Source organism: Nannospalax galili, unplaced genomic scaffold, assembly GCF_000622305.1.
Source record: "Nannospalax galili isolate Female #2095 unplaced genomic scaffold, S.galili_v1.0 scaffold488, whole genome shotgun sequence".
Taxonomy (NCBI): domain Eukaryota; kingdom Metazoa; phylum Chordata; class Mammalia; order Rodentia; family Spalacidae; genus Nannospalax; species Nannospalax galili.
The window spans coordinates 2368862-2384685 of NW_008360316.1; the positions used below are offsets into that span (position 1 = coordinate 2368862).

Here is a 15824-nt window from a genome sequence, read left to right on the forward strand (position 1 = left end):
TGGGTTGTACTGGATGCAAAGGATCAGGGAGAGGCAAGGTAAGCCTCGGAGCCCAAGAAAGAGGCTGTCATCCCCAGAAAGATGCTGGCGGGTGTTGCAGGACCAGGGAAGCAGAGAGAGGTGAGGGCAGGGCTGGGTCCAGAGGCAGTACTCCTGGGGCCCAAGGAAGGCACCAAGCCGGTCCGGGTGAAAAGGGTCCGGAAGCAGCACTGGCTCTCCGGGTGTCTGGGGCCCCAAGACTAGGAATGGCACAGGGCCCAAGCTTGGAGTAGAGAACCGCGCAGAAGACAGAAGGGTGAGTGCAGCTGGGGGAGTCAAGGTGTGGAGGGCTGTGCGGTAGACTTACCCCAAGAGAAGCCTGAGGGCAGGAGAGCGGGCCAGGAGAATTAGGCAGTGGTGCAGGTCCGGGGAGCAGGGAGAGGTGAGGACGGGTCCAGGTCCTGCGGAAGCAGTGCTCCTGGAGCCCAAGGAAGGCACCAAGCTGGCCTGGGTGAGAAGGATCAGGAAGTGGCACTGGTTCCCCAGGTGTCTGGGAACCCAAGACCAGGAATGGCGCAGGGCCCAAACCAGGAGCAGAGAACAGCGGGGGAGATGGAAGGGCGAATGAGGCTGGGGGAGTCAAGGCGCTGAGGGCTCTGCAATGAACCCACCCCGAGAGGCCTCGAAGGTATAGTTTTTAAAGTGTGACAACCACTATATCTGGATTCCTGCATTTGCAGTTACAGTTTTAGCATGTGCCCGAGACTGACAGACACCAAGTTCAGCATAGCAATCATCTAGGGAGAGAGCTAGGAAGGAATGCATGGTACCACATGGAGTGCCTTAGAAGTTATGTTCTTATTCAAAGGCAAGTCTGGCAAACCTTAGATCTGTATAGAGCTGAGGGTAGACATTTGACATCTGGTCTGTTATTCCCTATACTCTTCTCTGTGCTAGAATTATTTCATGAATAGTGAATAAAGTGAGTGAAACAAAGACAATGTGAATGTTGTTATGCCAGGAAATGCCACACATTACAAAGTGAGAGATTCCTCAGCCCAGCCTGCCAGAAGGCATCGTAGAAGGTGGCGTGCCACACTATTCAGCCCTGACAGTGAGATCAAGCTGCATCTGATTTTGTTCAGAAATGTACAGCCAAGTAAAAATAGCTTGCTTCTGTCCTCAGCAGATCAAAATTTGGTTCCCCTAATCATTGGACAAATAGGAACAATCAAAAATAGTTGACCACTTGTTTACTTGCATGCCTGTAAATTGGGCCTACCCTGCACCACAGCTGTGTTCCTTCCACTAAAATATGAATTTAATTGTTTCCTTCCCCAAAATAATACTTTGCTGTTTAGAAAAGCAAGAGTTCTAGAACTTTTTTCACAGTTCTTTGTGAATAGTTACCCTCCCTTCAAAGGACCTTTGGCAAAAGTGCAGAAACTGGAACACACTGCTGAAAATGCCTTTTCATCACCTTGCTAAGTGCAGGGACTCCTGTGAAGCTCCATCTCACATGCTCAGTGGCACTGGCCAGCATGATGGTGCAGTGGGAAAGCTGGAAGTACAAGTGAAAAGAAGTGGGTCTTATTCTGCCTTCATCACCAGCAGTAGCTGTGGGCATAGCCACCTGAATCTGCTTCCTTATTTGCAAATGAAGTGGTTAAATTTAAAACTAAAGTGTTAAGGGGCTGGAGAGATGGCTCAGTGGTTAAGAGCACTGGCTGTTCTTGCAGAAGACCCAGGTTCAAATCCCAGCACCCATATGGCAGCTAACAACTATCCATAACTCCAGTTCCGGGGGATCCAACAGCCTCTTCTGTCCTCCACAGGCATTGCACGACAGGGGTGCACTTACCTACATGCAGGCATAACACTCATACACATAAAATAAAATAATAGATAAAATATTTTTTAAAAAACTAAAGTGTTAATTAAGATCCTGGGTTATAAGACCTTTGTCTCTTGTGTCCTGGCTGTCCCAGAGATGAACTTGAGCCTCTACTAGCTGATCTTACTTCTTTCCCATGGCAACAGGCCATATTGCCACTTCCCATCAAACCCTGCTAAGGGAGGTCGCCCATGGCCTAAGTTGCCCATGGCCTGGGTTTCCCCTGTGTGTACCATTGTGCCGTGCAGGTCCCAGTTGCTACAATAGGCACTTAGGTGAAAATTCAGTCTACAAAAGCCAACCTGGCAATTTAGCTAAAAGATCAGTAGCACAAGTGTGATCCTAGATGAGAATAGCTTAATGTGGCCTGTCTGGAAAGCACACGGAAGTGCAGGTTAACTTGATAAAGGACAAGCTGCGACTTTCTTCACAACTCTCCACGGATATCACCAGATCTGCATACACTCCTGAACTAAATAGATTTAGGAACTGGCAAAGATTTAGTGGCCCCACCTCAACTGTAACAGTGCATTCAGAAGTGTTTATATCCATTGAAGATAGTGACACAGAGCTGACAGTCTCAGCCACTAAGAAGCTGTACCAAGAGAATCACCTGAGTCCAGGAGTTTGGTGCCACTCCAGACAACAAAAATTGGTCACAGTAACTGCTGACATAATGTTCACAAAATACTTTTAAGCAGTGTAGAGTGCTCAGCTTTATTATGTCTTTGTTTGGTGTTATTTTGCCCTGTTAGTTATTTAATAAAGAGGCAGAGGAGAAAAAGTGAGAAACTATGGTCAAGACTTCACTTCTTTCTATTTTCAACATTCTTTTTTGTAACATGAAAAATCACATTTTATTGCACTTAAGTTATAAGAAAATAAAATTACTAAGTGAATCAAACCATAGACACAAAGGGTTGTTTCCTCCATCATGTCAGGTTGTTACATAACTAAAATTAACCAACTTGAATATGATTGTCTTAAATCAGACTATAAATAAAACAAACAAAAAATAAACAGGAGGAGGAAAAAGACTGCCTCGGGTACAGTGTTAAACCGCTTTCACAGTTCAGCGTGAGTTGTGGCTCCTAGAGAGTGAGGCGGACATCCATTTCCCACTCATAGTGCTGGCTGCTTTGCGAGCGACGCCTTCACTACAGTCTGAATCGTTCCTTCCATGTCAGTTACTCGGAGCAAGAAAACTGTAACAGCTGTTTTCCCAAATACTGTAAAATGCTAAGACTGACCAGCAATTATATTTTAATTTTGTATTTTATATATTTTTAAAATATTGTCAGTTTTACTATGTACGTTCATCCATTCACCACGCCCTCAAAAAGAAGTTTCTCCATAGAACAGGTAGTAACAGCTCTGTTCCAAGGAATATGTTTTAAGCTTTTTCACCCTTTCCTTTTTTTTTTTTTTAAATTTGCCAACCATTGCCAATGTCAACCAATCACACTATTAGCCTCTGTTAATCTATTTACTGTTGCTTCCATAAACACTCTTCAATGCATACATTGGCCAAAGGTGGCAAGTTGTCCTGGGTTCTGTGAGTCCTAAGATGGATTTAATTCTTGATGCCGGTGCTACAATTAGGTCTTTAATATGGGATTGTACTCCCAGTACACAGTACTCCCAGTGGCCAAACTTATTTATGCTGCTAAATGAAAGAAAGAAAAAGCAATTTTTCTTAAAAAATATTTTTTTCTGCTGTGACAGTTTAGTCCTAGACTAAACTTGAGCCATCCGTACCTCTAAGAGGCTGAGAATGGAAGAGTTTCAGATAATAAAGAGTGAAGTTTGCTTGCAAATAAAGAATCAAGAGTATGTGCAAAACTTATTTTCTTTCTGTTTTAAACATTCTTAAACTAGGGGATTAGAGAATCTATCTCAGTGGTAGAGTGCTTGCTTGGCATTGCTGAACCCCGGGGTTTGATCCTCAGCACTTCAAAAAAGGTTTTTTTGGAGTATAAAAGGGACATAAATCTCTATCTAGTATCAATGAATACTATTCAAATAAGAAATATTTCTTTTGTGCTGCGGATTGATTGAGCCCAGGTCCTCATGCATGAGTAGCAAATACACTCTTAACTCAGGCACATCCTAGTCCTAGAAAATCTTTAAGTTGCTTCTCCCTGTAATTTTGGAATAAATATGTAGTTTCCTATGTAATTTCCACAATTGTGTGAAATCTCAGTTGAGTACCAGACACCAAGGCAAATGCAGTAGCTGAATTTACTGTTCCATGGTTTACAGAGCACTTTTCCTGGGAGAACTCCCATGTTCCCCACCCCAACCTTCAGTCAGGGAGGGGGGCCCAGCGGGATCCTCACTTGGTAGCTGAGGAGGGTGTTGCTATGGGAGAATCAGTGACAAATTTATTAGCATGCACTCTGCCACTGAACCACATTTCTAACCCAAGCTGTTGAGTTTAAATTTGACATCAGATGTTTAGGGAAAATAATCACTATTAAATATGATGTTTGTGATAAGTTAGGAGAAGAGATAATAATTTAATGAGCAGTTGCCGTTTGTTGGGAACTCTGCCAAACATGTACAAGTAGGAATTGCAGCTTTTAATTCCTTCCCAAAATTCAGGAGTATTTTAACCTTAGATGCACAAGGTGCTAGCTAGTACATGCCTCCACATGAATGGATCATGGGAACATTGCCACATTATCATGTGATATCATCAAATGGCATGTCTAGAGTAGGCAAATCTCAGGTAGATTAGTGGAGGCCAAAGTAGGGGAGACTGCTAATGACTATAGGACTTCTTTTGGGGGTGACAAGTGTCTTAAAGTTGACTGTGGTAATACACAGTTCTATGACTATACTAAAAATCATTGAAATGTATATTTTAAATGGGTGACCTACATAATATATGAATTATGTCTCAATAAAACTGTTTCCAAAAACTGGAAAACTTGAGTGAAATACAGATAATCAGAACGTCATTCATTCAAAGTTGCAAGGCTTCAATTGTTAAATTCAAATGAATGCATTCCACATCTCTAAGTTTCTAGAATGTGCAAAGGCAGTGTGAAAATACTGTTTTAAAGTTTAGAAAGAAGGTAAAACATTCTTTTTTCTTTGTCCATATTAATTTACTTTTGAAAAATGTTTTAAAGATGAAGAACACATGATTGCAGTTTTTCCTCCTACCTCTTTCCTCCTCTGCCATTATCTGTGGATAAAGGGTAAGAAAATTTGAACCAAGGCCTGTCTTACCTCCATAGAGCATGGCACCTACCCTGGGCCAGCCAGCCTGAGCCCCAGCCTTTACCCTTCGGCCTCACAGAGAGTACAGCAAGCAGGGTCTTTCTCCCAGATGTGTAAGGTGAAAGGATACACTAAGTGTAAATCATTTAGCACAGTACCCAGTGAGTAATGTCTGGCCCAGTCTCAACTGACTTTCACATGAAGACCAGCTTACTTAGCATACACAGAATCTATAAATGTTAAAAACATAGCAAGTGAGCTGGGCCCCATGGCATGAACCTGTAATGCCAGCTGCTCCAGAGGCTAACCAGGAGGATCCAAAGTTGAAAGCCTGCCTGGGCTACAGAGTGGTTCCGAGGGCAGCCTGGGCAATTTAGTCTCAAAAAATAAAAGAGGGCCGGAATGTGGCTTAGTGGTAGAGTGTTTGCCTATTATGTATGAGGCCCTGACTTTAATCTCCAGTGCCACAAAAGGCAAAAAAAAAAAAAAAAAAACAAAAAACATATTAAAGAGCAGATTACAGACTAGTATGTACAAAATACAAGCTTGGATTTCTTTAAGATATTCCCACATAGCTATGCACATACGAAGAAATGGAAGGATGCACACCACCTAGGAGTGCAGTGGATTTCTTCTTTATTTACTGTGGTGCAGGGACAGAAGCCAGGGCCCCACAAGAGCTTCACTACAGAGCTGCATCCCCAGCCCTGTAAGTGCTCTTTACTTTCTCCTCACACTTTTTCCCAAGGGTCCCACCGGCATCACATGTCAGAGAGCCGAGAGCGTGGTGGCAGTGAGAGGGGTTCAAGTGATTCTGAGGATTTCTAGAGGGTCCTCTGGCCTCTGCTACCTTCACTCCCTTCCCAGGGTTGTATTCCTGTCCTCAGGGAGCCCAGGCGAGCCACAACATGGGCATCTAGAGGTTGGACTCTGGTCCTTTCTTAAACAGGAAAACAAACTAGCTGTCTTTGATCAGTACTACTAAGTATTGTATCACTATATCCTAAGCATTGGTTGCCATATTCGTGCATGTGAAGAAGAACACAGTTGCTTATCCTCTGTGGATGGACTCTGACATAACCTCCACATTGCATTCCAGCTGGCATCAGGCATGACTGGCAGAGCAGGGGCCGAGACCTTCACTGCCTCATCTGGCCCAAATCCTTCCTGATAGAACCAAATTTGGATGAGCTCAGTGATTAATATGTGTGCATGGTTTAATTTTCCTGAGAAGCATTTGAGTTTAAACTGAAGAGCAATGCATTTTGTTTTCTGAATTAAAAATATATGTGTTGCAGCCTCAGTACTCGCTTTTCTCTCTTCATGCTTGAGAATTCCATAAATTACTTCGGAGATGTTACATAGCTGAGGGACATGGCAGTAAGGCAGCAGTTTAAAAAGAAGTCACGGACAAGTGTTCATTTGTTTACCTTGTTTAGGGGTCCTTTGAAAATAGCAGAGAGAGAGACAGACAGACAGACAGACAAACTAGGCAGCTTTTGTATGCACAGCGGTGAGCACACAGTATACTTCCCACACCTGGAGTCTCCTGAAACTGTGATCTGTGGCCATCTCCCGCCTTCCTGGGCACCAGTGTCCTGCCATATCCAGTGAAGGCTCGGACACATGGCAGTGTGAGGCTCCAGTGAGCAGCCGCCTCCTGAGCATCTGCTTACACTAAAGAAAACTGTTAAAGCTTGAAAATAACCTGAACACTTTCCTAGGTGTCTTGTATGGGGTGTGGGCTCCCGAGTTTATCCTGCCTGTTGCTCTGCAGACTCCACTACACTTCCCACAGAAGCTAGTTTGTCCGATATATTTAGGTTGTTTTGTTTTTTTTAAAGAAATGTTCTTGTGAGTTATTTATGTAGCCACCACAAAATGCCAGGCAGTTTTTAGCTAAAACTTCACAGCATCTCTCTTGTAAACAAATGCCAGTCCAAAGAGGCCACAGCTTGACTCCACATTTGATTTCCTTACATACTCACAGGTACTCTGTAGACACAGGCATTTGTGTAAACAAGCCTGGAATGCCTTCCTTTGCTAAGTAGCAATTTTAGTTTACTGTAGTAAAAGTCACGCCCATAAAATTCACCACGCTGGCCACTTTAAAGGGCAGAGCTCCATGGCTCAGTAGAGTTACAGTGCTGGGTGATCTCCACTGTTCGTGTCACAACATTTCATCACTCCAAAAGGACTTTGTATGTGTGAAACAGCCCTTCCCTTTTTCCCTTGTCCACAGCACCTATTGACCACCAGTCTGCTTCTTGACTCTATAGTTTGGCCTGTTTTAGACACTGTATACACTGAAATCAAAACCATGTCATAGCTCGACTGATCAGGACATACTTCTTGTAATGACCCCATAATATTTCCTGGTGAGGATATCCATTCATTCATAGATGGAGACTTAGATTGTTAGCACTTTGGGCTGGTATGACAACTCCTACCATGAACACTCAAGCCCAAGTTCTTGTTTGAAAGATGTTTCCCTTTGTAGGAATGTGATTGCTCAGCCCTGTGGTAATTCACTGCTCAATGCACTGAGGAAATGCAGCTATTCCCCGCCACAGCTGCATGCTATGCATTGAACTCCAGATCTCCCAGCCCTCACAGCTCTTGTCCTTTCCAACTTTAGATTTCAGGGCAGCCCTGCTGCCCTGTATAAAAGCTCATCTTGTTGGGGTTTTGAGTCACATTTCCCCAAAGACTCATGCTCTGGGGCTTTTTTTGTTATTTTGATCACTTTCCTACCACCTTTGGAGAAAGTTCTATTTGATTTGTTTGTCTTTTTGTTGATTTGTAAGAGTTCTTTATGCATTCTAGATATGAGACCAATCAGATATGTGAATTGCGAGTATTTTCTCCCGTTCTATAGATTTTTTTTTAACTCTTGTAAGAGAGTTCAAGGCTTTAAATTTTAATAAAGTTCAGCTTATCTGTTTTTTTTTTTTGCTGCTTGTACTTTTGGGGTCATATCTAGGAACCATTACCAAATACATCATGAATGCATGAATGTTTTAGTAGCTCTTATATTTAGGCCTCTGGTTCACTTTTAATAATTTTTGGATATGGTATGAAATGAGGGCCTATTTCATTCTTTTTGGAAATGTAGATTTCGAATTGTCTCTTATAGTGTTTTTTACCTTAAGAATGTTGAATTTTGTCAAATACTCTCTGAATGCATTGAAATGCCCGCGTGGTTTTTCTTTATTCATTTAATGTGACACTAGTTTCCCAGGCCCATAGCAGAGCACCACAGAGTGGCTAGGAAGAACAGAAACACATTCTCCCCATCCTGGAGACCAGAAGTCAAGATGTTTCTTTCAGGATCCTTCCTTTCTCTCTCCTAGCTTCTGGTAGTTGCCAGCATTTATCATTTATTGACTTGTACATCACACCTGATGTGTTCCTTTCTGCATGCCCATGTCGCCAGGTCTGAAGTGTCTTTTCACCAGTCATTAGATTTGGGATCCTCTAGCCCACTATGACCTCATCTAAGCTTGATGTATAGATATAAAGTCCCCAATTCCACAGGGCATAACATCCTCAGGTACTAATAAACTAATTTTTTTTTTTTTGGTCTTTTTGAAACAGGGTCTCCCTGTAGCCCCAGCTGTCCTGGAACTCACTATGTAGACCAGGCTGGCCTTGAACTCACAGAGATCTGCCTGCCTCTGCCTCCCAAGTGCTGGGATTAAAGGCGTGCACCACCACACCTGGCTAATAAACTAATTTTTTTTATTGGGAGTACAGTTTAGGCTGGCACATGTGATGCCTTTCGTTGATTTTCTTATGTGGAACTAAATCCCACTTGGACCTGGTATACAACCCTTGTAATACACAGTGTGACTTGGTTCACTGGCATTTTCTTGAGGATTTTCCCTTTCAGTCAAAAAGGATATCATCCTGTAGTTTTTTTCCTCATTGCTTTGTCTAGTTTTGGTACTGGGGGATTGCTGGCCTCATAGAACTGACTAGGGAATGTTCCTCTTTCTATGAATAAGAATTTGAGAAATAGTGTATTCCTTTTTCTTTAAATGTCAGTTCAAAATTTACTGGTTAAAATCAGCTAGCCCTGGGCTTTTCCTTCTTATGGGTTTGGTTACTGATCTCTTATAATAGGTTTGTTGAGATTTTCTATTAAGGAATTTAACTATTCTATCAAAGTTATCTGTGATGGTTAATATTGATTGTTAACTTGACAGGATCTAGAGTCACTGAAGAGACAGGCCTCTGGACAGATCTGTGAGGTACTGTCTAGATTAGGTTGAGGTGGGAAGACCCACCCTAAATGTGGGTAGTACTGTTCCATGCTCTGTGGTCAGGAACTGAATACAAAGTGAAAGGCAGCTGAGTGCTAGCTTTCCTCTCTCTCTGCTTCCTGAATGCTAACACAAGGTACCCAGCTACCTCCTGCTCCTGCTGCCATGACTTTCTGCTCACAATGGACTGTATCCCCTGGAACTGTGAGCCAAAATAACCCTTTCTTTGTTTAAGCTGATTTTTGTCAGGTATTTTTCACTGCAAGGAGACAAGTAACTGATAGATCATCATATCATAGCATTGTTCCTAGTACCTTCTCCATTTTTATTTCTGTAAAATTCTTAGTAATGTTCTATTTTAGTTTTTGCTTTTAGTACTTTGAGTCTCTGACAGTCTGGCTAAAGATTTATCAAGGTTGTTGATCTTTTCAAAGAACTAACTTTTGGCTTCATTCATTCTCTGTGGTTTTTCCTGTTTTGTTTATCTCTGTTCAAATCCTTATTCCCTTTTTTTTAGAGCTTTCATTTCTCCTTTTTCTTAAGGTATGAAGTTAGCTTATTGATCTGAGAGCTTTGTTTCTGAATATAAGAATATACAACTGTAATTTTCCCTGAGCACTGTTTCTAGTGCATCTCTTAAGTTCGTGTATGTTGTGTTTGCATTTTTTTATGTCTCGCAAGGTATTTACTAATTCCTCTTGTGAGTTCTTTGTTCTGGTGGTGGTTTAAGAAGGGCCTAAGGTTCTGTGTAGCCAAGAAGGTCCAAGATCAGATCCTTGTCACCCTGTAGCTCTTGAGCTGCTGAGTGGAAGCCTAGGAGACCCTCTTCCTGCTACTCATGGGCTTCCTGACCTGGTGGGTTGGGGTTACTATAAGCAGCAGTGCAAGCTGTAGAGACTGTTCCATTATGAGCCACTAATGACCTCAGGGATCACAGTGCTCCCAGCGGGCTCCACACTGTTCGGTGCTTGCTGAGGGAGCAGAAGCCCCAAGGCTGGCGATGAAGAGAACAGAAGCAGCAAGAATTAAGGCTATTCTTATCTTTTGTATTTGAGTCATTTCAGAAAACATCACTCAAATTCTCTCACTGAGACTTGTGGGTCTGGGCTCACAGTTCTTGTCCTCTTCTAGCAGAGTGGTATATCTGAGTCTGTTCTCACAGAGGGCAGATGAGTTGTAACCTGCACCAGCTCTGTGAGCTTGGGAGCACTGAGTCCTGCCAGTTCCCACTGGATGCTTGTTGGATGCTGTGCTCTGCCTGCATGAGAAGGCCTGTGATTTTTCTCATTAAGCCTCACCATAAGGACTGCAGGAGCTGTCCTCCCCAAATTTCAGATGAAAGCACAGGTGTGAGATCACACAGCTATTAAGTGATAGTGTTGGGGTTTGAACCGAGGCGCTGTACATCAGAGTCCATGTTCAGCCACCACAATGTGCAGCTAAGTTTCCCAACTTCATTAAACCTCATTCTCCTTATCTATCAAATGGAATCACAGTTGTTACACTTCAGGACCACCCACCCCTACATGCTGCAGTGATGGCAGAGGGTCTTTGGGGGCTTCCCAGTAGACTGGTTCACTGCTGGCATCTTCTGCCACACTCCCAACCCTGCTGGAGAGGAAATGATCTCAGAGCCAGGACTTGCCACGCCATTAGTGCAGTTCCATATTCCTGGAATACTTTCTTCTGCTACCACATGTAGAAGTGCTCAAGGTGACGCATGGACTAGCTTATATACTGCCCGTGCCATTGTTCTCTCCCCTCAAAGCTGAACTCGTATGTCCTCATACTCCCCACTCATCGGAGCTTATGGGAGTTTCAGCTTCTCCTCTCTTGCTGAGGTAGAGGAATCCTGAGGGCTTGACTTTGCACTCACCATGTCTCCTCCCAGTGAGTTCACCGTAGAGGTGTGTGCTGCTGGGGCTGCAGAGCAGGCAGCTGGGAGCAAAGGTGCTCTGAGATGTCCCTTTGACCTGTATTCTCTTCATACAGCCATGGAGGTATATTGTTTATATAGTGCTGGGGATCAAACCCAGAGCCTTGTGTATGCTAGGCAAGCACTCTACCACTAAGCTACATCCTCAGCCCCATCCTGTGATAGTTCTTACTGTCTTTTACCATGCAACCTAGTTTCTTTTATTTTGTTTTGTTTGTGATGCTGGGAATTGAATCCAACACCTTGCTCATGTTAGGCAAGACTGCACTGAGCTATAACCCTAGCCCATAGTCAGAGATTGTAGTTGAGGCTTGTGGTTTCTTCCTGAGCATACCTAAGACTCTTTGAGAAACTTTGTGAAAATCCAGAAACCAGGCCTACCCCAAAGGTTTGCTCTGGAGTCTCTGGGGGCGTTTATCCTTTTCAAATCTTCACATATCTAAGAAACTGATGCCTTTTGTGACCTCCAGGAAAGGACTGTGAGAAGGAAACTGTTCTCTTGAGTATAATCAAAATAAATGATTAAGCCCGGCTTGGTGGAAAATGCCTTTAATCCCAGCACTTGAGAGACAGAGGTGGGTAGATTTCTATGAGAATGAGGCCAGCCTGGTCTACATACCAAGTTCTAGGCCAACTGTGGCTATAGGGAAACCCTGTGTAAAGAGAAACAATGGGAGTCAAGGTTATCCTCACCTACATAGTAAGTTCAAGGTTAGCCTAGACTACATGAGACCCTGTCTCAAAATAAACATAAGCATATCCAAACACTGTATTGATCCATACCTTATAAGCATGTGTGGTCAGGGCTGGAGAGATGGCTCAGTGGTTAAGCGCACTGACTGCTCTTGCAGAGGGACCCGGGTTCAATTCCCAGCACCCACATGGCGGCTATGAACTGTCCTTAACTCCAGTTCCAGGGGAATCCAAAGCCCTCTTCTGACCTCTGCAGCGTTGCACGACACAGGTGCACTCACATACATGCAGGCAATATACTCATATGCATAAAATGAAAATAATAAATAAAATATTGAACAAATTAAAAAAAAATAAGCACGTATGGTCAGAGAAGAGAAAAGTGAGGTTGGAGATATGGAAGGCAGGGTTCGCTTTGGCTTGTAATGTCTCATTTCCCAAGTTTGCTTACGTGTGAAACAGAATGGCAGCGTCTGCTCAGTTGGAGTGGTGAGTATGTTGGTGTCTGTTAGGCTTCTTTCTGTTTGAACGGTTTTATAGTTAGAAAACAAATATTTAAAATGAAAGCAAAGTCAAGCATCCGCAGATGGTTCTGCTGTACTCCTGAACAGCAACCAAGGTGATCGACAAGCAAGGCAACCCAATCATGCTCCATGAGGAAGCTCCTGGGCTTTCTGTGGCTCCCTAACCCAGGCATACTGGAACCCTGAGCAGGTCCGTGAGGTCTGTGGTGTGCAGTCTTACCCTAGGTATATGTTTCCTTCTGTTTCAGGTGTTTGTGGCCAGTCCTCACAAAACACAGCCCATTGTGGAGATTCTGCTAAAAAATCAACCCAAACTCATTGAGTTTCTGAGTGGCTTTCAAAAAGACAGGACAGATGATGAGCAATTCACTGACGAGAAGAACTACCTGATTAAACAGATCCGAGACTTGAAGAAAACAACCCCGTGAGGATCTGCCCTCTCCTGCCGCAGTCACTTGTCTCCTTTGCCCAGTGTGTACAGTGTTGTTTCAGGGGCCTGCGTTCATGGGAAGGCTGTGTTTCTCAACTGATTATTCAAGGTAGATGGAATATAAACATTTGAATGGGGAAAATAATCAACCTAGAATAATATATTCACTTTAATCAAGTCTATGATTGCTTATGTGAAATCAGCTGTTGTTTTAAACATTGATAAAACCAAGTTTAACTCTAGAGCCCAACCCTGGGTCACCACAAGCAACCAAGCAGGAGGAGCACAACTGATAGCACCTCAGTGTCCCTGAGGGAGGAGGCAAGGAGGGAGACCTGTCCACCTACTGCATAGACAGCCTTTGTCGGCTCAGAAGAGACAGGAGTCAGCGCTGTTGTGTAGCAGCTCTGGGGAATCAGTGAGCATGGGATGTTCCACTCCTTACTGTCATTCTGGAAGGAATGCTTGTGGTAACTGTTTTCAGAGTTGGGATCACAATAGGTACAAACATTGGGCTAGAGGGTTGTGGCTTCTGTCACTAGAGGACCTGACCCTTAGACGGAGAAGTGGTTGAAAAAAATTCTCAAATGACTCGACTTTTTTTCTAGTTTGTTTTCTAATCTGTAATTTTACAATTGCCCATCAATGTCTTTAGTGAAAAGCTAGAAAATCTAAAAATTTTGTTCCCATACTAGGGACTCTTTTGCATACTAGGATTATTAAGATGTTAGTTCATGTTCCCTTAAAAGGCAGAGGAATAAAACCCAAAGTTTTAGGAAGGGCATAGTTTGTTCTCAGATATGAAATGTCTGAAATGGGGTTTTAAACTGCCATTTCCCAGACACTGAAGGTCCGATTGCTAATCTGATTTGTCACAGCCATCTCTAAGTCAGTTGTTGCTTCCATAGGAGCCCCAACTTCCCAAGTACTGGCTGCTGTGTTCCTTTTCTTTGGCCACATATCTTTCCACCCAGAGACAGGAAGGGAAATGTGTTCTCCAGTAGAAATGTCTTCAGTGGGTTACCAGCTGAAGAGTTTTCTGGCAGGACACCTTGCTTCTTGGCTGGGGTTCAGGTATGTTGCTTCTGTGCCTAGCATGAAGCCTGTGGCAGATGGTACAGGTAGGACCTGGCAGAGTAGCAAGGGAGGATCAGAGCAGCCCAGTGGCTGGCCTGCTCAGTCATTTTTATAACATTCCCTGACAGTCCAGAGTCCCATAGAATTTGACCTTTCTGGGTTTGCTTATTTGATTAAAAGGAATGAGCAAACAATTTTCAATGTATTTCCATGTTATCATGGGACATGTTTTCAAGTGGAAAGCAAGGCCTTGTTCTAATTCTCTTTTGATTAAAAAAAAAAAACAAAAAAAACCTCAAAACCCATTTTCTTTACTCTGGGCTTGACTTAGCTCTTTCCTGGCATCCTCTTAGCCTAGCTTTTTACCCACCAAACAGAAAACTAGAATCTCAGATGCAGTAAATGAAATAACTTGGTTTTGCTGTGATGGTTGTAATTTATTAACTCAAAGGGGGAGCAGGAAGTCCATAGTCAGGATATATTTGCACAAAGATCGCTGTAAATATTGTGAGACTTAAATTTTGAAAGGGTCATATTTAATAAGCTATTTCAAAAGCACACATTTAAAGACTGCCTAAATAAAAAGTACCACACAGTCTGGCTGGTTTCATTCCTCTGCGTGTGACAGTTATGTTCTTATCACCACTCCAAACAGGGAAGGCACCAGGCCTAAGATGGGCCAACCTTGGCAGGGCACCAAGGCCATGTGGAGTCTCCAGCGCCACCTTCCTGCACACACCACCTGCTGACCTGTCCACCTCCCATTGACCAAGCATCACCCAGAAGTCACTAAAGCTCCATGTCCCATTGTTGCTGCCTCATCAGTTAGGAGCCATTCCCAATAACTCCTGGAGGACACAGAGGTTGTAAGAGGAATGTTCCAGATCTAGGGTGGGACATACCAGAGAGCCACCCATGGTGACCTGAGGCCCAATTCCTGTTCTTAATCCTCGTTTTTCAGGCTGTGACCTGGGAATGGTCAGAGTGTTGGGAGCTAGGTGGGGCATTCCTGCTATGGCCTGGGAGGCTCCCAGTGTCAGGGTCCTGGAGCGTGGCCAGCAGAGATTGAGATCACAATGTTCTTGGACGAGGCTCTTCACTAAAGCCAGGCATCTGCCCAGAAGTTAGGACCGCTCTTGCAGAGAAGGCTAGGACGTGGCACACGCCCCTTGTAAATGTTCTTGCACTCAGCCTCTGCCCTTCTCATCTTGTGGTGACTCTGGGGAGAAATGCATGTACCCAGGGAGGCGTTGTGAGCATTCTGAAGCTTCCATTGCTGGCCATGCTGGCCACTATGAGCCTTTCATACCAGACACAGCTGCTGGAGCTACAGTGCCGACTAGAGAGTACATAAGACCTGGAAGTGACTGCAATAGTGTGAAGGGAACAGAGTCTGAAACCACTACCATTGTTTTTATTAGTGCATATTTATTGTGTAAAGTGATAGGTTTCATTATGACATTTTCATACATGTACTGTGAATATGCTGACCCCACCAACCTTCCAGCCACCTGTCCTGCTGGGTCCCTTCTTCCCTGGTAGACCCCACCTCAAGCTGTTTGCAATATGGAAAGACAGTTGTTTCATTTACAGATCTTACTAGTTTGTTACATTAGAGGTAATTAGGATTTGTCTTATTTCTTTTTGTGCATCTGCTTGTGATGTGAATAGCCATCTTGTGGGCATTGCTTCAGGAAGGTTTTGGGTATTCTAGCAAGAGCTCACTATTGGATAAAGGAGACCTTGGAAGGCTAGATGTGGTCTGCCCAAGGTGACTAAAAAGATTGAAGATGGATGT

General features: G+C 43.6%; 1 protein-coding gene across 3 annotated transcripts in view; it reads left to right on the forward strand.

Annotated features, from left to right (window-relative positions):
* The window catches only part of Cab39l (calcium binding protein 39 like), a 170557-nt gene extending 156201 nt beyond the window's left edge, over positions 1-14356 (forward strand). For all 3 annotated transcript variants that reach the window (XM_008824982.3, XM_008824983.3, XM_008824984.2), the window contains one exon: positions 12768-14356. In XM_008824982.3, the coding sequence (XP_008823204.1) occupies positions 12768-12947 (180 nt within the window). In that variant the 3' untranslated portion in view covers positions 12948-14356. The remainder of the gene's footprint in view (positions 1-12767) is intronic.
* Positions 14357-15824: the final 1468 nt, after the last annotated feature.